Source organism: Polypterus senegalus, chromosome 9 (assembly GCF_016835505.1).
Source record: "Polypterus senegalus isolate Bchr_013 chromosome 9, ASM1683550v1, whole genome shotgun sequence".
Taxonomy (NCBI): Eukaryota; Metazoa; Chordata; class Cladistia; order Polypteriformes; family Polypteridae; genus Polypterus; species Polypterus senegalus.
The window spans coordinates 2,089,772-2,110,178 of NC_053162.1; the positions used below are offsets into that span (position 1 = coordinate 2,089,772).

At 47.6% G+C, this 20,407-nt stretch overlaps 1 protein-coding gene across 6 annotated transcripts in view; it reads left to right on the top strand.

Moving 5' to 3' along the window:
* Window positions 1-20,407, top strand: part of vav2 (vav 2 guanine nucleotide exchange factor) — a 472,851-nt gene that overhangs the window by 261,079 nt on the left and 191,365 nt on the right. For all 6 annotated transcript variants that reach the window (XM_039762597.1, XM_039762599.1, XM_039762598.1 and 3 more), the window contains exon 3: window positions 13,882-13,940. In XM_039762597.1, the coding sequence (XP_039618531.1) occupies window positions 13,882-13,940 (59 nt within the window). The remainder of the gene's footprint in view (window positions 1-13,881; window positions 13,941-20,407) is intronic.

Consider the following 20,407-nt stretch of genomic DNA (forward strand, 5'->3'; position numbering starts at 1 on the left):
CCATAGTCAATAAAAACTCCCTCTGAGTTGCTCCTTTCTTTCCGCTTGTAACATCCGTTAAGTAATAAGTGGAGTGATTGGCTTTCCTGACGCAGCCCTGGAACCCCCAGACCAGTTTGCTAACCGGGGAGGTCGATTTCCTTAACACCTTATTGTGAACAAAAGCACGTGTGGCGAGTTGTGCTGATGGCACCTTGATATTTGGGGGCCATTTTTAAAGGTGCGTCTCGGAGATGGGGGGGAGCAGATTACACCGCGGCGACTTTTTCTTTCTTTTTTTTAGATTCCTTCTCAGCTGTGCTCCGCTTTTTCTTTCTTTCAGAGCTAAGAATGTTTCAGCTTGTCTGTGCTTCCAAGTCCAGCCTCGGGGACCCCCTGCGACTGTAGCTTTTCATCCAAATCGACTTCTGCCTTTAAACTTTGTTAGCTGGGTGGCTTCCACAGCAGGCTTTGGCGTCAATGCAGAAATTGTAAAACGTTTATTGGAATGTAGGAATCGCATCTGTTTGTGGCATGGAGAGAGCTGGACTGTCATTAAGCACTTCGAGATACGTTGTGTGTTTGAAAATGTGCTGTAGAAATAAATGTTATGGCTGTTGGCTTATCGTCCCTTGTAAGACTCTCTTCATCCCGATGATCTTCATCCCACTTTGTGTGTCTCCATGTCTGCCCCGCTTGGTTCCAATTGTCCTTTTAAGGGTCCAGATGGCCGTAAAACAAACGTCCTGCCGCCCGGTAAAGGCGCACAGTGCGGAAGAGGGATGAGACAATGGAGAAGGGTCTGGCGTGCTCACCGGCGTCTAACTGTACGTGTGAGGGGTGCGCGCCTTCACTCTTGTCACATTTTGTTATTGCAGCCTTGAGCTAATCATCATCTAAATTCACTTTTTCCGCACATCAAGCAACACTCGATACCCAGGAATGACAAAGCGAAAACAGGATTTCAGGAATGTCTGCAAATGTATTAAAAATGAGAAAGTGAAACGTCACGTTGACACAAGTAGCTTGAGGACGCTGCCGCTACACAAGTGGTGTGCTGACTATACGTGGCACCCGTACTTTATGTAAATCTGGAGGATTCCACCAGGGGGCAGTGCCAGAAATCATCACAATGAGAAAACAGCGTCCGGTTTTGTTGTGTTGTGACTTGAGGGAAGAAAGAAAGAAAGATTTTAAAGGTAAAAATTCTTTGCATTCTGATGCTGTTGTGAAGGAGGGAAAAAAAATAAAAAGACGGCAACAGCGACAAAGAAGATGGAACGTGAGACCCCTAAAAGTATTCCGTAATTACGATGGGGAATATGAGACGCTTGTATTGCCAATGTGAGAAGTGGATGAAGAAAGGCACCAGGAATACTTTGAAATGTCAGCATTTAACTTTGATGATTTGCTTCACCGCATTGAACCATTCAAACATCGACTCACACACACACACACCTTGATCGTGTTGGAGCTGCAGTGCGGCCTGTCGTCACACGGCCGAATCCCCACTTCTTTTCTAGGACATTATCTGCTCTGCATAGACATATCTGGAGGCAACAAAAGGATACGATCAAAGTGGAGCTTATGATATTATTTATCTGGACTTTCAGAAAGCATTTGATAAGGTGCCACATGAGAGATTGGGCATCAAGTTAAAAGAAGTGGGAATTCAGGGTGATGTTTTTAGATGGGTGCAGAATTGGCTCAGACACAGGAAGCAGAGGGTGATGGTGCGAGGAACCTCATCAGAACTGGCTGATGTTAAGAGTGGTGTTCCACAGGGGTCAGTGCTAGGGCCGCTGCTATTTTTAATATCTATAAATGATTTAGATAGGAATATAAGGAACAAGCTGGTTAAGTTTGCAGATGATACCAAGATAGGTAGGTTAGCAGATAATTTGGAATCCGTTATATCATTACAGAAGGACTTGGATAGCATACAGGCTTGGGCAGATTTGTGGCAGATGAAATTTAATGTCAGTAAATGTAAAGTATTACACATAGGAAGTAAAAATATTAGGTTTGAATACACAATGGGCGGTCGAAAAATCGAGAGTACACCTTATGAGAAGGATTTAGGAGTCATAGTGGACTCTAAGCTATCGACTTCCTGACAGTGTTCAGAAGCCATTAAGAAGGCTAACGGAATGTCAGGTTATATAGCGCCTTGACGTGTGGAGTACAAGTCACAGGAGGTTCTGCTCAACCTTTATAATGCACTGGTGAGGCCTCATCTTGAGTACTGTGTGCAGTTTTGGTCTCCAGGCTACAAAAAGGACATAGCAGCACTAGAAAAGGTCCAGACAAGAGCGACTCGGCTGATTCCAGGTCCACAGGGGTTGAATTATGAGGAAAGATTAAAAGAGCTGAGCCTTTACAGTTTAAGCAAAAGAAGATTAAGAGGTGACATGATTGAAGTGTTTAAAATTATGAAGGGAATTAGTACAGTGGATCGAGACTTGTATTTTAAAATGAGCTCATCAAGAACACGGGGACACAGTTGGAAACTTGTCAAGGGTAAATTTCGCACAAACATTAGGAAGTTTTTCTTTACACAAAGAACGATAGACACTTGGAATAAGTTACCAAGTAGTGTGGTAGACAGTAAGACGTTAGGGACTTTCAAAACTCGACTTGATGTTTTCTTGGAGGAAGCAAGTGGATAGGACTGGCGAGCTTTGTTGGGCTGAATGGCCTGTTCTCGTCTAGATTGTTCAAATTCTAATTCTAATTCTAATTCTAACTGATATACAAAAATCTGTCTCGTTTCCACATCCACTTTCATAGACGTGGCGATTTGATGCCAGCTGTTCCGACAGGCGTGTTTGTCACTATGGAGATGCTGACAGTAAACAACGAGGCTGATGTCACGTACCGAAACTTGAACACACGTGCCACCCAAATTTTTGGTGGTACTGCATCTCATGAACGAGTCACGTTAATTTCTGATGACTTGCCCAGTGGATGTGCTGGGAACGCGTGGCAGCCATGATGTGTGGACATAAGCGTTATGAGCATCAAGTAGAATGCCTGCCTTACTGTGACACTTGGAATTTGGCTCTGCTACACTCCATTCTGTTGGTCATCGCTGAGATGTTTCTATACCTTGTTTGGAGTCCACTCGTGGTCAACTCACTTGACTGGCAACCCATCCATCCATCCATCCACCCACCCCCATCCATCTATCCACCAAGCCACGCAACCCAACCCACCCCATCCATCCATCCATCCATCCATCCAACCCATCTAATCCATCCACCCACCCAATCCCATCCAACCCATCCATCCATCCATCCATCCACCCAACCCATCTAATCCATCCACCCACCCAATCCCATCCAACCCACCCATCCATCCATCCATCCATCCATCCATCTATCCATCCGAAAACCCAATCCCATCCATCCATCCAACCCATCCACCTATCCATCCAACCCATCTATCCATAGAAGCTCCACCGGGTGATCTTGCAGGAATTGCCCACTGAGCTCAAAGACAGGATTGTGTCGAGGCAAAGATCTGAGGAAGACTACAGCATTAAAGGCTCCCAACAAAACGGTGGTCTCAATAAGTCTGGGAAAGTGAAAGAAGTCTGGGACCACCACAACTCTCCCTACAGCTGGTCAAATTGTAGGGAATGGCTTTGGGAAGAGAGGTTACCAAAGAACCCTGCTGGTCACTCTAGCTGAGCTCCAGTGAACATGTGTGGAGACCAGAGAATCTTCCAGAAGGTCAACCATCCCTGCAACTCTCCACCGATCTGGGCTTTAGGGCAGAATGGAGAAGCAGAAGCCTCTCCTCAGTATAAGACTTGCGGACGGCCGCTTGGAGTCTGAAAAAAGGCGTCTAACAAGAATCTCCGGTCAGGTGAAACCAAGATTAGGGTCCTGTTTAGTGGAAATCGGGCACGGCTCATTGCCTGGGCAACACCATTCCACGAAGCATGGTGGGATCGGTATCAGAGACTGGGAGACTAGTCCAGGTTGAAGGGAAGTTGAACAAAGCAAAGTGGGGAGATGTTCATCGTGAAAACCCTCTGGGAGCTCAGTGGACCACAGATGTCCAATTAGAACAAAGCAAAGAGAGCATAGGATGGGCTTGGGGACCTCACTAGGAAACGTTCTTGTATGGCCCAGCCAGACCCTGGGCGTGAACTCAATGGGAAGTGTCTGGGGTGACATGGAAATAGCTGTCCACTGGTGGTCTTCATCCAGTCTGCCAGAGTTTGAGAGAGACAAACCCCAAATCTACATGTGAAAAGTCAAGAATCGTTTCCAAAGGTGGCTTCATGGTCTAAATACGAAGTAAAGGGTCCACATACCTGAGTCACATGTATTTAAGGTGTTCATGTTTAATAAATTAGCTAAAATATCTGAAATCCTGCTTCTGCGTTATTGAGTGTTGCTTGTTGAGGGAAAAATTGAATTCAAAGGATTTTATCAAAACGTGCAACATAACAAAATGTAAACTGAACGTGTTGGCTGATGGATCTCCTAACTGAACCGAATCACGTTTTTACGCAGCGAGCCCTCACCCTCACCCTCGTGCACCACATACACACGCTTCAGTCTCCATTGGCTTTGCTTGCTTTCCCGTATCCAGACGTTTTATTTAAGCGCTTTCTCTCGCCTTTGCTCTGCACCAGACATTCTCAATCTAAATGGTTCACGTGTTGTCTGAATTTCGGGGTCACGCAGATTCGAGATTCACAACAGAACTCAATGGGAAAGAGTCGCACACGATTGGCGAGTGTCTTGGCGATAGATCACCGCGGTTAGGGTTAGGCAGACACCATTGCTCCTCTACGAGCTGCGTCGACGGTTGCTGGTTCTCAGCCTTTCCTGCCATCGCCACCTACTTGTTCTCATGTGTCCCACCTGGAGTTTAACCCCCCTACGTACGTCAGAGGGGGCGTTTCTCCCCCTTGGTGTATCGAGTACGATCATCAGAAGCTAGGGAGGTGGAATTGGGAGTAATCGTTGGAATGGTGACCTGCTGTGACCCACCACAGACCGCTACCATTATAAATAATACCAACTTGCAACCCACAACCCCCTAGACCAGTGTTTCTCAACCACTGGGTTCACAATGTCAGCAGCATTCCATTCCACAGCCCCTCCGTGTGCACACATTCCACGATATACATTTGTCATCGTACAAGTGACACTGTCCTTTCGTCATCTTGATTGTCACACCAAGGGGGGTTCCGACCATTGGACACAAAGCGGGTGGGGGGAACCACCCACACCCAAAACTTCCATGTTTCTTTGCACTGCGTCACTGTATTGAAAACATTGCCTGGGGTCATCAAGCAGAAGAACTGGGGTCCTGAGAACCCCTGCAAGTGCAGTGAGGGTCTGAGCAGCACGTGGGATTGGCGGCTGAGAGGGAAGCTTCATACGTTCACCCATCTGATCAGACATTCAGTAAGCGAGTTGTTGAAGACCCCGCCATGCGCGTTGAACCTTTGTGACATTTTGCTGCAGCGTAGCCTCGATTTCAGGGGGCTCCTGGACGCGTTTCTCTTTCCTTTCATTTATTTCCTCTCCTGGCAAGCAGCTTATCTCCTGGATCGTCTCCGTGCGGCTGCCAGTTTTCTCATCTGTGATCTGCAGTAAATGAACACGAGGCAAATTACATCTGCGCGTGCAGCGGGTCTGCGATGCAAGGGCCATTATTTCCCAGCCAGCTACTTTTCGGCGTTGCAGCCGAGATGGATGGGTACAAGCTTGACCAGCCAGCCGTTTCATGCGTTCATTAGCGCGGACGCCGTGAAGAGCTTCCTCCTTTTCATCTGTTTCTTTTCATGTTTTACACACTGTCATGTTTGGGAACAGTTTACAAGGAGAAATTGAATATGGCGGCCGGAATACCCTGCAGACGGGCTCTTGTCTTAGCAGAGCTTATCAGAGGACCTCGCCAATGTGTTCACGTCACGTTTTCTTGTAACTCTTATGTTAAGCTACGTGCACAAAGCCTTACAGAACTGTGTACGTGTTGTCATCACATCCTCCACGTGGACCCTCGACACAGGCGCTCCCTTGACGTGACTGTGTGGCCACACACAGCACACCAAGTTCATTGCTGACGACACCACCGTCATAGGCAAGCTCTCCAACTAAGATGAGACGGCTGACTGAGAACGTCAGAACAATCTGGACGAGGACTGGACTGGCCATTCAGGCCGGCAAAGCTCGCCAGTCCTGTCCGCTTCGCTATTCCAAAATAATGTCAACTTGAGTTCTGAAAGATGGTATCAGGCCAAGAATCTCCGCTTTAGTGTGGGCAAAACCAAAGAGCTGGTCAGAGATGTCAGAAAGAGGAAGTGCTATGGAGAGGGGGAGCGGACCCCTAGGAGACGACTCACCAGCACCTCTGTGGAGGACTTGGAGTTCTCCATCTGTTCTCATGAACTTCCACAGGTACACAGTGGGGTCTGTCCTTCCAGGCCGTATCACGTATTGGTACAGAATCCTCCGACATGTCGTTTGATGTGATGGTTGACTGGTCAGTAACCTTATGACTTGAGGACAGAAACTGTCCGTTGTGAGGAAATAAAGCACAAACAAAACAGGTCAAGGGTCAAGCGGGGGATTCCCTGTATAATGTTGGTGGATCGGAGGAGTCGTAAAAGACTGATAAAGACTGATCCTGCGGTCCAAACAATGCGCTGCCGGTCTTTTATATATACATGGCAGGGAATGATTAACAAACAGGAAAAGGAAACCAATCTCGACAGAAGTGACATTGGTAGTGAGAGACAGGAATGACATCATAATCTGGAGCTGGAAGTGACAGCTTTGGACTGGGATCCGGAAGTGGAGTCACCGGAGGGAGCCTGAAACAGACTTTACCCCAAAGGTTTTACGTAAGGTAGGTTCTTTAATCTTCCGTTTCTCTGTTGAGGAAGGGAGAAAGGCGTCAATACTCTGTTCTGATCCCCCAATATTTTGTTCTTTCACACTCAGTCTGGCCCTTTGGCTGTCCCCTAATCACACGTGCGTGACACCGTGAATCTGCTGGTGCCAATGTGGTCCTTTTCATGACCGTTTGCTGGGTAGGTGAGCACGTTCCGTGGATCCTTCACTTTCTGCACACCTTATTGTGTTGTGGATTTCATTTGATTGGAAATGTTTGCCATTTTTGGCCATCAGTCTACACTCAGTTAACCCCAAGTGACAAATCTTTCAGAAATGACTACAATCAAAAACTCTCGTCCTAGAAGTACTCGGACCCTTTTACTGTGGAACTTCAGATTGTGCTCAGGTCCATCCTGTTTGCTTGAATTCTCCTAGAGATGTGTCTAGATCTTGACTGGAGACTACCTGGGCAACATGGATTGACTGGACATCATTGAGAGTGACACACGTGACCCTATGTAGAGAAGGTCCCACAGTCCCCGCTGCATGACCAGGACAAACACCAAGCCATGAAGTCCAAGGACCTCTCTGTGGACCTCTGCCATCAAATAATGTTGAGGCACAGCTCGGGGCCACGGGGGATCAAACCATTTCTAAAGTGCCGAGTGTTCCCTGGAGCTCGGTGGCCTCAATAACTGGAATGGAAGATGTTTGGTACCACCAGGTCTCTTCTTAGAGTTGGCCATCCAGCCAAACTGATTAAGCGGGCAAGAAAGGGCCTTGGTCAGGGAGGTGACCGATAACCTAATGGTGACTCTAACTCAACCTCACGAGTCATCGGCTGAGATGGGAGAATCTGCCGGAAGTACAACCAACTCCGCAACATTCCAGCAATCGGGTGTTCCTGGTAGAGTGGACAGATGGAAACCATTCTTGAATACGAGGTTTTTACAGCACGAAGAAAATTACTCTCTGGTCTGATGAGACAGAAAGTGAACCCTTTGGGCAGAACTACAAGTACTGTGTGTCGTGAAGACCAGGCACCGCTCATCATCTGTCTGGTGTGGCATGGTGGTGGCAGCATCATACCAGGAAGGTGCAGGGATAGTCAGACTGGTCAGAACTGAGGTAAATACGAATGCGGCCAAAGGCAGAGAGGTCCAGAGTGCAGGCCATCTCAGGGCCGGTTTATACTTGGCACTCAGAACGTGTACGCGGTACTTGATTTCTTCCCGCCGTATCACTAAGGGAGGCCATCGCCTTTTTCTATTTTATCTGTATAGACTGGGGCTACGTAACACGCCGCACTTACAAAAGAACTCTTACCGAGAAGGCAGCTAGCGCCCCCTGCTGGATACATATACATAGCAGTACCAATAGTGTTAACAGAATTTTGACCCCCCCTGTTCATTCTTCAATTTCTGTTTTATTACCAGTTGCTTTTTTGTCTCTATGAGGTACTGTGTGTGAGTCGTGCCAAGGCTGGCTGCGTTCCTGGGATCCCCACCGAAAAAGAAAATAAATCAGCGTCATATCGCCGGTGTGGATCTGAGTTGGGTTGTAGTCCGCTACACGTTAAGGAAGTCTGCCCATTACCTCAGTATCAGTCGGATACTACATATAGTCCATTCTCCATGCCAGCTCCCCATTATGCTCTGGACGAGTGAATGCCGACCGACGTGAACCACAGCCAGCAATGAGCGCAGCACACAGCAGTCAGTCAGTAGTAAGTAGTAATCCCACCACTATAATAAATAATTCTTGAAGAAGTGAACCAACAGAAGTTAAAATAACACTTCCACTACTCCGGGTCCACATCCTTTGCCCTGTGTAATTGTTTGGAATGAGCTGACGTCTCTGTGACGTGTGACTCCTAAATTGTCACGGTTAATGTGCACTCCAGGCTTGACTAGTAGACCGTTATGGAGGAGCCATGATGGCTGTGCAGGATGGCTGTGAGTGTTGTGGCTGTCTGGAGAAGAAGACAGCTGAGCTCCTCCTTCACCACACACTGCAGTGCCCCGCAGCCCTGGGCTGAGCAGGCGCCATTACAGGATGTGGAATGCTGCGTGGGTGTAGAAGTTCGGAAGAACAGATGGAGAAGTCTGGGCAGTCCTCTGCTGTCTGAGGAGGCAAGAACACTGGCGAGACTTCCTGACCGGTGCGTCGGTGACGGTCACACGAAGAAACTGCTGGTTGTGTCCACAGAATCCCTTGGATGTGGGGTCTTTCTTCTGCTTCCTATACCCTTTGTATTCTGCCCTCCCCAGTGTTTCAGAACTATAACCGCAGTCATTTTTAACAATTTTGATTTATGAAAGACAGGATTCTTTATATGATGTTAATACGGCGATGAGCCACAGTGTTATTACTATAGAACAGGGGTCCGCCATGTCTGTCCTGGAGGGCCCCCAGTGGCTGCAGGTTTTTGTTCCCCCCAGTTTCTTAATGAGAAGCCTCTTATTGCTCAAGTGACATTTTAGTGGTCTCGCTTGTTAAGGTTCCCTACCTTTAATTGCTCATTTCAAATATCATCCCATTATATAAAAAGGGTGACAGGGCAGATCCAAGCATCTATAGTACCAGTAAGCTTAATGGGCATCACAGGAAAATTAATGGAAGGAATTATTTAGGATAAGATTGAGCAACACCTTGCAAGGACAGGAGTTATTAGGGACAGTCAGCATGGGGTCAGAAGAGGGAGGTCGTGTTTTACTAACAGGCTGGAATTCAATGAGGAGACAACAAAAGGATACGAGCAGAGTGGAGCAGATGATATTATAGATGAGGACTTTCAGAAAGCATTTGATAAGGTGCCACGTGAGAGGGTGGGCATCAAACTAAAAGAGGTGGCAGTTCAGGGTGATGTTTGTAGACGGGTGCAGAATTGGCTCAGACACAGGAAGCAGAGGGTGATGGGGTGAGGAACCTCATCAGAACTGGCCGATGTTCAGAGTGGTGACCAGCAGGGGGCAGTGCTAGGGCTGCTGCTATTTTTAATTTTCAGTTTATATATAAATGATTTAGATAGGAATACAAGGAACAAGATGGTTAAGTTTGCAGATGATACCAAGATAGGTGGATTAGCAGATAATTTGGAATCCGTTATATCATTACAGAAGGACTTGGATAGCAGACAGGCTTGGGCAGATTTATGGACGATGAAATTTAATGTCAATGTATGTAAAGAATTACACGTAGGAAGTGAAAATGTGAGGTTTGAATACACTAAGGGTGGTCTGAACATCGAGAGTCCACCTTATGAGAAGGATTTAGGAGTCGTAGTGGACTCTAAGCTGTCGACTTTCCGACAGTGTTCAGGAGCCATTAAGAAGCTAACAGAATATATAGCGCCTTGACGTGTGGAGTATAAGTCACAGGAGGTCCTGCTCAAGTCTTTATAACACACTGGTGAGGCCTCATCTGGAGTCCTGTGTGCAGTTTTGGTCTCCAGGCTACAAAAAGGACATTGCAGCAACTAGAAAAGGTCCAGAGAAGAGCGACTAGGCTGATTCCAGGGCTACAGGGGATGAGTTAGGAGGAAAGATTAAAAGAGCCGAGCCTTACAGTTTAAACAAAAGAAGATTACGAGGTGACCTGACTGAAGGGTTTAAAATGATGAAGGAAATCAGTACAGTGGATCAAGACTTGATTTTAAAATGAGTTTATCAAGAACACAGGGACACAGTTGGAAACTTGTTAAAAGAGTAAATTTCGCACAAACATTAGGAAGTTTTTCTTTACAACAGAACGACAGACACTTGGAATAAGCGACCAAGTAGTGTGGTGGACAGTAAGACGTTAGGGACTTTCAAAACTCGACTTGATGTTTTCTTGGAGGAAACAAGTGGACAGGCCTGGCGAGTTTTATTGGGCTGAATGGCCTGTCCTTGTCGTGAGCGTTCAAATGTTCAGTCGTCAACAGCTGCATTTGCTGTTTTAAAGGCTCCTTATTAGCAATTGTCCATCTGACGTCTTTCCATTTACGCCTGTGTGGATTAATTCTGAACTATCTGGTGTAATAACACACTGAAGAGAAAAATGTGACAGACTGAAGTTGTCTGTTTTAGGCTTCAGATCATTTGGATGATTTCCTTGGAAAGGTACGATATAAGAGTCTAAGATTGCAGACTAACAAGCCATCACATTAAATAAGGTCTGAGACTGGCAAGGATTGGTTTCTAATCAAGCTTTTGGGTTTGTTAGAACAAAAACCTGCAGCCCTCCAGGACCGACGCTGCCCACCTCTGCCATAGAACAAGCCGTATCGCTTACAGTCGCGCAGTTGTCATTATTTTGTTCCGTCCGTTGTACAGACCTAATGCCCAAACTGCACTTTTGAATGGCTTTCCATGACATAAGAACACACAAGTCACATGATTTACACCAGAACATCGTCTCAGGCTCCCGGATTCGCCCTCTTCACCCCCTTGTACTTCTCTGTGCGCCATGCGTCTCTCTCTACTCTCCTCTCACCGGTGCAGCGGTGCATCGCTGAAGTTCCAGCTGTTCTTCATCACCATCGGCTTCTCCACTGCTGAGAGAACGGCAGCCCTTGGCTACTCAGATCGCCTTTTTGTTTTCTTTTATTTATTTGATTCTTCACCACCGACTGCTGTTTTGACCTCACTTGACTTATCTTTGGCGTTTCGGTATGAGCAGATAATCAGAGCCACACAAAAGTACAACTGATATCCTTTCTGTTTCCTTCTGGAAACCTCCGAGCAGAAGCAAAACAGCAGCTCAGATAGTGTAACAGCTGGCACACACGTGCGAGTAGGAGGCCTGAGTAACTGTAATTCCACGGCAGACCAGGGGGTGGCGGGGTGCACTGACTGTCTCTCTCAGTTCCTTGCAGACCATTCTCTGGAAATCCCGCCAGGTTAATGGCGCCTCTGAAGACATCACTTCCGGCTCCAGGCCCAATGGTGATGTCACTTCCGGTCCTGACGACCTCACATCTGGTTCCAGCACCTTTGGTGATGTCACTTCCAGTCCGGTGGCCAATGATCATGTCACGCCCGGTCCCAACGACATCACTTCTGTCTCTGGGGCCAATGATGATGTCACTTCCGGTTCTGGCCCCAAGGATGACGTCACTTCCTGTACTGACCTTTAAAGCCGCCATCTTGCCTCCATACAATCAGTTCTGTTTTGGACTCCTCTGTTCAGATTTAAACCCATTTTGCAGCCATGGCTCAGTATACGGGTGGCTGCCCCAAACCTTTATGATGCCTTTGCCTCATCATTGTTGCACAGTGTAACTAGTCAGTGGTATATTAGGTACAAAGTGTCAAGCACGTGCCTTGGAGGATCACCTTCTGGGACCATTATAGGCATGTAATACCACTCCGGGACGAGAGGGGGCGCCGCCACTAATGTAATCACCTCCACAGCTTTGAAAAGACGCCCAGTGTGGACAACTGGCTCCACCCCTTCTGGGCCAAGGCCTATAAAACTGGGCATCCTCAGATGGAGGCTCGAGCCAGACAGGAAGGCGGAGCTCCTCGATGCCAAAGAGGCTGCTGTGGTTTGACGCCACCGTTGTTTGTTTCAGTTTAGTTATTGAATTAAACGGGACGACTTGGCTGGCATCCCATCAGTTCTTTTGGTCCTGATCCTTACTGCCTAGTCCAGTAATATAGCGACGGCTGGTTTTGACAGCAGATGGGTGTTGCACCCTTTCAGGGTATGTGCCTTAAAGATTTAGAGCGTAGTGTAGTGTATCGGCGACGCGTAGACCGTTAATCAGGCCAGCAGGGATATAGCGGTAGATAGGTGGGCCGTAACTGCGGTTGGCTGGCACACTGCCTGAGGTTTGTTCCTGCCTTGCGCCCTGTGTTGGCTGGGATTGGCTCCAGCAGACTCCCGTGACCCTGTAGTTAGGATATAGCGGGTTGGATGATGGATGGATGGATGGATAGGTGGGACGCAAGAGTGGCCTTGCGATGCAGTTGTCCCAAAAACCGTATAAGAGGTGGCCTAACTCCTTGTTTTTGCTGGGGCCGATGGTTTGAATGTCCCCACTGAGTCACCGTCTCGTCGTCATTGGCGATCAGGCCTGTGGTGGCACATTAGCAAATTGAATGATGGAGCTGGAAGCGCAGTCATGGTTTGGGCGCTCAGTGCACTGCCTTGTGGCATGCGCCAGTGTTGAGATTGACGAGTCTGCCAGTTTGCCAGTACCTCTTAAGAGGAGTTTTTGAAAAATCTGAGCGCCCTGTTTGAGAAATCGTATCTCGCCTTGAAGAATAAACCTGCCAAATTTCAACAAAACCAGTCCACTGGGAGCCGTGTCATTTCACGCAGGCAGACCGACGTGACGCCTGCGGTATGCGAAGACATCAGAAATAGGAATACATGAGAGGCGCTTTTACCGAAAAGGCTTGCTGGCCTTCCAATGATCTGTTCCTTCAAAGGGATTACAAACGGAGATTTCTGAAGGTGTCGCTTCTCTTGTTCTTATTCTTTCCCTTCCCTCCACACGGATGCATTTTCTTTATCTCCTTCCCAGCTCAATAAACTCGAGGCATCTCCAGCTACAGATTGTGTCAAGACAAGACCCCCCCACCCCATATTTTTACACCTTTCACTTAGCCCCCAATACGAATAGCTTTGGGTGGGGGAAAAAAAAGGTGTGAAACAGAGTGGCTTCTCAGTTCTCTTCATCCTCGATCTGTGATATTCCACAGTGCCCCTGCGGTTTGTGAGAAATGTCACATCAACGGGCTCCCCAAGTCTCCCCCTGCTTGCTGAAGGGACCATCCATGCAGTGAGTGCTGTGGCCATCTGCTTCCACTTCCAGGCTGTTGTGCGCGCCCTCATCCGTAAATATATTCACATTTCACGCCATGTTAAGTGCCTAATGACTTTGATCCAGTGATCTCGGTGGCAGTGCGAGCTGCATGTCACCCTGCCGCTGAAGTTTGTCTGGACCGGTGATGGGGGGTGGGGGGACCTGCTCTCGCAGGATGATCACATGACAGCGTCCCTGCCTTGTCACCTGTTTCTCACACTCTCCTCTCTGTGTCTCTTTCAGGTTATTTCTTCACTTTCAAGAATCTCCCATCACAGCCTCGCACAAATCAAGGGAATCCGGTAAGGCCGACCTCTTCTTCTCGATTTTATTTGTATTTATTAATGTCTGCCATAACTAGTAGGCATGCAACCCACGTGGTGAGCCTACTGCTAAGGGAACCCTGAAATTGTTTGGGTCCTTGGTGCCGCCTGCGAGGAATCGCTCAGGGTTGACAATCCTGCTCTCTCCGTCAAGCTGTCTACCCCGAGATGGTCAAGGTGGACTGCACACTCCAAAGGCCTCCAAAAGAAATCTCACTCAGGCCCGTGGCAGATATGGCCGATCAGCCTCTTTTAGTTTCCTATCAGCTGCTCCCATCCACTTTCACTCCCTCCCTGATCCCAGCTGAGCCCCCGATTGTCACCGATGAGGAGTTGCTCGGGGGTTTCACACTCCACTGTCTCCTTCCTGAGCCGTCCACCCTGGAGAGGTGGGATGCAAACACAATGTTGGGATTGTAAGCTCCATTTGTATCTCTGCACTAAAGGATGCCCTCCTCAGGTGGCAGTGCCAGCAGATATGGCTGCTTAGCTTGTGTTCTGTTCCGCTAAGGTCCTAAGACCATCCATTTCTCTGACCAGACTGCAGTTGCTGTTGCACTTAAGTACGTCTCCCTTTCTTTTAGATCTGGAACCTCAAGAGAGTTGGACTGAGTACCAGAGCAGCCAAATGTATTCATGTACCACTGATAAAAAGCCTGACGTAGTGTAAACAGCCCTAATTGGGGGTCTCCGTAAGAAATGGAATGATTTACTTCATGGGGCGGCGTCAATTGTATTAAAATATATGCTTCAGTTTAAAAGCCTGAGTGTTACTGGTTGTAATAGCAATTTGTCACCTTCTAGTAGAGGTCCATAGTGGGCTAGACCCCCAAAAACCAAAAATAACCTCATATTTGTAATCACTGACCTTGAAATACTCTAAAATGATACCCCACATCCTTATCTTTGAAGTTAGCCTTTATTGACTTTCTGTGGGATGTGCTTAGAGGAATTAAGACCACCAGAAAACGTTAATCAAATATGAAAAATAAAATCAACATTCATGACTAACCTCGAAAATCGTAGACCACGACACTCCACATGCCTATATTACCAATCCCCAAAGTAACTCGGACCGATTGTCTTCCATTAGGGGTGAACCCCCTGAGGTCGGTGTACAGAGTCAAGACCCTTCTGATCATTTCTGATGAAGATGCCCATTGGTTTACAGTTTAACATAATTTCTTGCACAAAACATTGTTTTAGAAATGGGCAAAAATGAGGATTTATTGGGTCTACAGAGCCAAAAATAGGAGGAGGGTTGCAAAAGGCTGACCGTCCCATAGAAGTCGGCAACAAGATGTGCCAAACGGTACGTCGTATGTGAGGATGTTCTTGTGCCGATGAGTCAGGGGCGGCGGACAAAAACAAACTGAAGTGACTTCAAACACTCCTGAGTAATACTTATGAGCACAACATGCCCAAAAGAGCCGAGTGCAGTCAGGGTGAGGGAAACGGCAACACAACCTGCTTCGTGTCAAACATCTAACATGCTTGGATTAATTACCAGGTGTCTCTCTGGCTTAGTGTGCCGATTCATCTTTGGTCTCGTGTCGTCTCTTCTCCAGCACGGCCTCTCGGTGGATTAAGAGAGACGGCAGCAGAGAGAGATGGCTGTCTTCACCAAAAATGATCAGAAGAATTCCAATTTGTGCAGGCCACATCAACTGACCTCGGGGTGGGGGATTCACCCCCTAATGGAAGACAATCGCTCCAAGTTACTCCTTTGCACAAAAAAAAAAGAAATAGTGGCACAGAGAGGGGGAGAGTTTCTTTGTTAGCCTAACTATGTTTTGTCCTTGATGAACAGTCAATCCTCAACATTCGCTTGTTTAACTTTCAGGACTTCAAGCATTTGTGTGGTTTTATTAGCTAACCTCATTTTTAGTTGCATGTTTGCAACCGCGCACATTCCCGGACTTCACTGCATGTGCACAATAGAGAGAAAAAACAATGGAAATGAGAGGCGCGATGTGTGCAGCTAATATCCTACTTGGCACATCACCGGTCTTACTAGATTAGATAAGATAAAACATTATTAATCCCATGATGTCAATTCTCTGTGCTTATATGGACACCATGACAGAGACACCTTTGGAATACCTTAAGTGAGACATCTGAGATGTACAAAATTAATAGACTTCGCCAGGCTAAGATTCATTTAGCAAGAGAGAGCAACATCTAGTCAAGATCTTTGGATAAGATGACTGTCCGACAAAGTCTTTGGAAGTTTCTGATGAGTTTTTCCATACGATGTGGGTCTGTAGTCAGGTCGTCTGTGTGCAAACAATCCTCATATCTGGCCGTAAGACCCCTGTCTCTATTCACACCAGGTTGTAATGTCTTAAATGTTAGCAGGAGTTTCACTTCCCATTCTTTTCTCTCTTGCTGTGCTCTGAAGTTGCCCCTAAGCTTCTCCCAGTGTTTATATAGACAGCTGGACAGAGAACCTTTAAGTGAGACATCTTAAATGCCAGTCAGTCAGTCAGTCAGTCAGTCATTTTCCAACCCGCTATATCCTAACACAGAGTCACGGGGGTCTGCTGGAACCAATCCCAGCCAGCACAGGGTACAAGGCAGGAACAAACCCCAGGCAGGGCGCCAGCCCACCGCAGCACCTTAAATGTAAGAAATGAATAGGCCGTCATTCTCCTGTCTTGCTAAATGAATCTTAGCCTGGAGGGGTCTATCAATTTTGTACATCTCAGATGTCTCACTTAAGGTATTCCAATGGTGTCTCTGTCGTGGTATCCATATAAGCACAGAGAATTTCGGTGTTTGTATGACATCTCGCCTGAAGAAGGGGCCTGAGTCGCCTCGAAAGCCTGCATACTGTAATCTTTTGATTTAGCCAATCAAAGGCATCATTTTGCTTGACTTCTCACTTAATCCCAGGGGGAAATTCAAACGCATACAGCAGCAGAAACATAAAAAACAAGAATGCAGACTCACAGGACAAAGAAGACAGCCAGTTGATCAATAATGAATTAAACTTAACGAGTACATCGGGTGGAAGCAGTGAATTGCCTGGTACCAGTGGGCAGAAAAGACCTCCAGAGGCACTTCTTAGCACACCGTGGTGGAATGAGCCTGTGGCTAAAAGCGCTCTAAGAGAGAGTGCCTCCTAGAGGGGACAGAAGGCATTTTTTATGATGGTATCCAATTTTGCCCCCATCCTCTTTTTCACAACAGCTTCCAGAGTGTCCAGGGTGCGTCCGGTGATGGAGCAGACCCTCCTGATAAGTTTGTTCAGGCGTTGTGCTTCTCTTGAGCTCAGGCTGCGTAGAACACCACGCTGGCTACTATGGACTGTTCGCTGCTTAGAGTGTCCTTCACAAGTCCCGTCTGCTTTGGCCCTTCTTGTGTTGTCAGACCAGTCCAGTTTGCTGGTCCTTGTTGCTCTGCACCACTTCCATGTCCTCTCCCTGAATGGTGAGTGGTCTCAGGCACACTGAAAGTCCACCACCAGCTCTGTTGGGTTGTTGTTCCTGCACCACAGCCTTCCTGTCCCTGGACTTGTCTCCCTTATTAAAGCCCCTATGATGGACGGGTCATGCAGATGACAAGCGCTGGTATTGTGCAGGAAGTCCGTTGTGTAGAGTTGGACAGGACAGGTCAGTGAGGTTCTCTCCAGTATTACACACCACCATTTCTGACATCTCAGTCCTTCGCCCTCACAAACTGCTGTCTGTTGCTCAGGTAGTCTGTTATCTAGGAGATTGTGGGGCCATCAAGATTCAAAGCCTTGAGCTTTTTCCCCAGTCTCAGACCTAAAATGGCGTTAAGAGCACTGGATAAGTCAAGGAACGGGACCCTGACTGCAGTGCCAGCTTTGTCCAAGTGGGAGTGTGGAGCATTTAGATGACGGCATCCTCCACACCTACTGTATATGTGACTGATAGGCAAACTGCAGAGGATCCAGATGTTCTGAGACCATTGTTGTTCACCCTGCCATTCCAGAGTAAGGAGCGTCCTGTGAGTTTATTGCATATTTTCATTGTTTTACCTAACAAGTTTTGGGTAGCAGTTAAGCCCCCAATGTGTAGATCAGGAAGTCCTTCGAGCTCAAAGCCCAAGCATGCAAAGTCGGTGATGCCATTTAGTGAGAAAATAAAGCTGTTTGATAAACTTCCTGCCAGAACATCAGCAGCCGCTGCTGTCCCCGAGTTTGGTGGTAGATAGTGTGGCGGGTGGCTGGAATCCTTACCCGGCCAGGACACCCCAGGTGTGGAAGAACCAGGGCAGAGAGTATTACCAAGGACAGTTTCTCCCCCGGGCTGATAGAGGGCAGCCCCCTTAGGTTCCAGTGATAATGAGCATGGGAGTTCAACCCACCAGGGGGTGCATGGACCTTTCCAGGGCCTTATTTGGTCAGAAGGAGCTCATTAGGCACCTGGAGAGTCCGTGCAGTTGCCCTATAAAAAGGAGACGCCTCACTCCATAAGTTGGCCAGAGTCAGGAGGAAGGAGAGGACAAAGCCTGAGGAGGAGTGGAGGGAGAAGGGCTGAGGGCAAAAAGGGGCCGTTGTGTTGGTGACTTGTGCACAATGTGTGCAAACTGTAAATAAACCGGGGTTCTCTTGAACCTGTGTGTGTCTGGGTAAGGGTGGCGGTTCGCCTCCTAGTGGCTTACAATAATTACAGCTGCAAAAAGGTGGAAAGCCGAGACTGGCCCAGTACAGCCGACCCTGCCAATCCCATCATCAATCGCTCTCCTCCGCTGTGCTCCCACACGCCAAGACACTTAAGGATCTCACGTGGCCCGTGAAGCAGACGTCACTGACAGATTATTTCAAGCCAACGTCCCTTACCTTTTGGAACTCCTTCACGTTTACACGCCAACGAGAGCACCGCGAAAGTCCCATTAAACATCTTCAGATGTTGCAAGGTCAGTTACGCTTCCTGCGCTAATCTCTTTTGCAACTCGGAAGCTGAAGAATCAGTCATCTGTCAGCCGATCTCCGATGTGTAGTTCTAATGGGCCATCATTTGCAAAAGCAGACTTTGGAAGAATCGAATGAGGATTGCCCGAGTGGAAGGGCACACGTGCTCGGCGGGGCTTGGATTTCTTCAGTTCCACTTAACCGAGTCCCGACCATGTCCTGTTCTTTTTGATTTATCCCCTCTTTATAGTCACACTCGAGCTTCTGAATATGCGGATACCTAGCAGGTTTCTTTATAAATGGTTTCCTCTTGGGTATCAAAAGCGACCATCGAGCTCCAGCGTGGCAGCCCCGGCTTCGGCCCAAGTTGGTGATGCATCTTTATGAAGCCGAGGTGACAGAACACCTGCGACTAAACGAAGCGTTTGACGGCCGAGCGACGGCGTGAAATCTCTCCCTGGGAACCCCACAGAGGCGCTCAGCCTCTTCCAGCCTCCGACTGTTTGCTTTTTCTTTTCTCCACGGTTGTCAGACTTTTTAAAAGAAAGATGGCAGACTCGCCTTTGGCTCGTTTTGAGGCGCTACCCTCCATAGGAGAAACGAGACTCCAGTTAATGTAATGACTGCCATTGCACTCTTTAAAATACTTGGGCAGCGATGCCCATGAAAGTCATCGATAGCCCACCGAAGAACTGTCACGTCCCAGCAGCCCCGGGCAGGTTCTCATAACCATTTCCCAAGTTATTTATTTAATGCAGGGTGGAAAAAGCCAATATTAAATAATATGAAAGAAGCCATTGCAGCTCCCAGCCTTGCGGATAGCAGACTATATTACGCACGCACACACGCACACACACACACACTCTCGGAATTCAGTGGCCAGCCACACTCAGGACAGTTTTAGGCCTCGACAGATCCAAGCTCTTCAGACATTAGGAGGCCCAGAAACTCTTTGTATTTACGTGAGAAACATGAAAACGTTTATTTTTGCCTTTTGTATAACTCTACAGTGAAATCATTTACTAAGTGTATTCGCTTATAGTGAGATGTGTTGCTTTGTTCACTCTCTCTCTCTTTCTCTCTCTCTATCTATACAACAATAGAGAACCAATAACAAAAGACTCATCCGTTCAGTGGTTTTGCTTTTGGTTTGCAAATGCAGAACTGAGAGACCTCGATCGTTTAGTTCAACGTCTAATAAATGCTGAATACACCCACCGGCCTCCAAACTATCGAGTCCTCGGGTTAGACTGCGGAATCCAAAAGGAACTGAAATGGGCCTGAGGGGCGTGTGATATAAGGTATCAGTACGCCGGCGAAACAGGGGAGTGGCTCCTGGAAAGTGGGTGGAGTCAAAGAGATGCCGCTGATGGGGGCGTCATCTAACGTGGTCTCGGAATGTCTCAGGTTGCTGAATCTGTCCGAGGCTTCAGAGTGTCTCGCCTGCAAGCTGGACTCAAGACCCCCCCAATCCCCTGAGTGTCACTTTCTGTACCTGTAAAATGAATGCAAACAGCACTGCAAAAAGGTTTGGGGGCAGCCACCCCGTATACTTGAAAAGTTG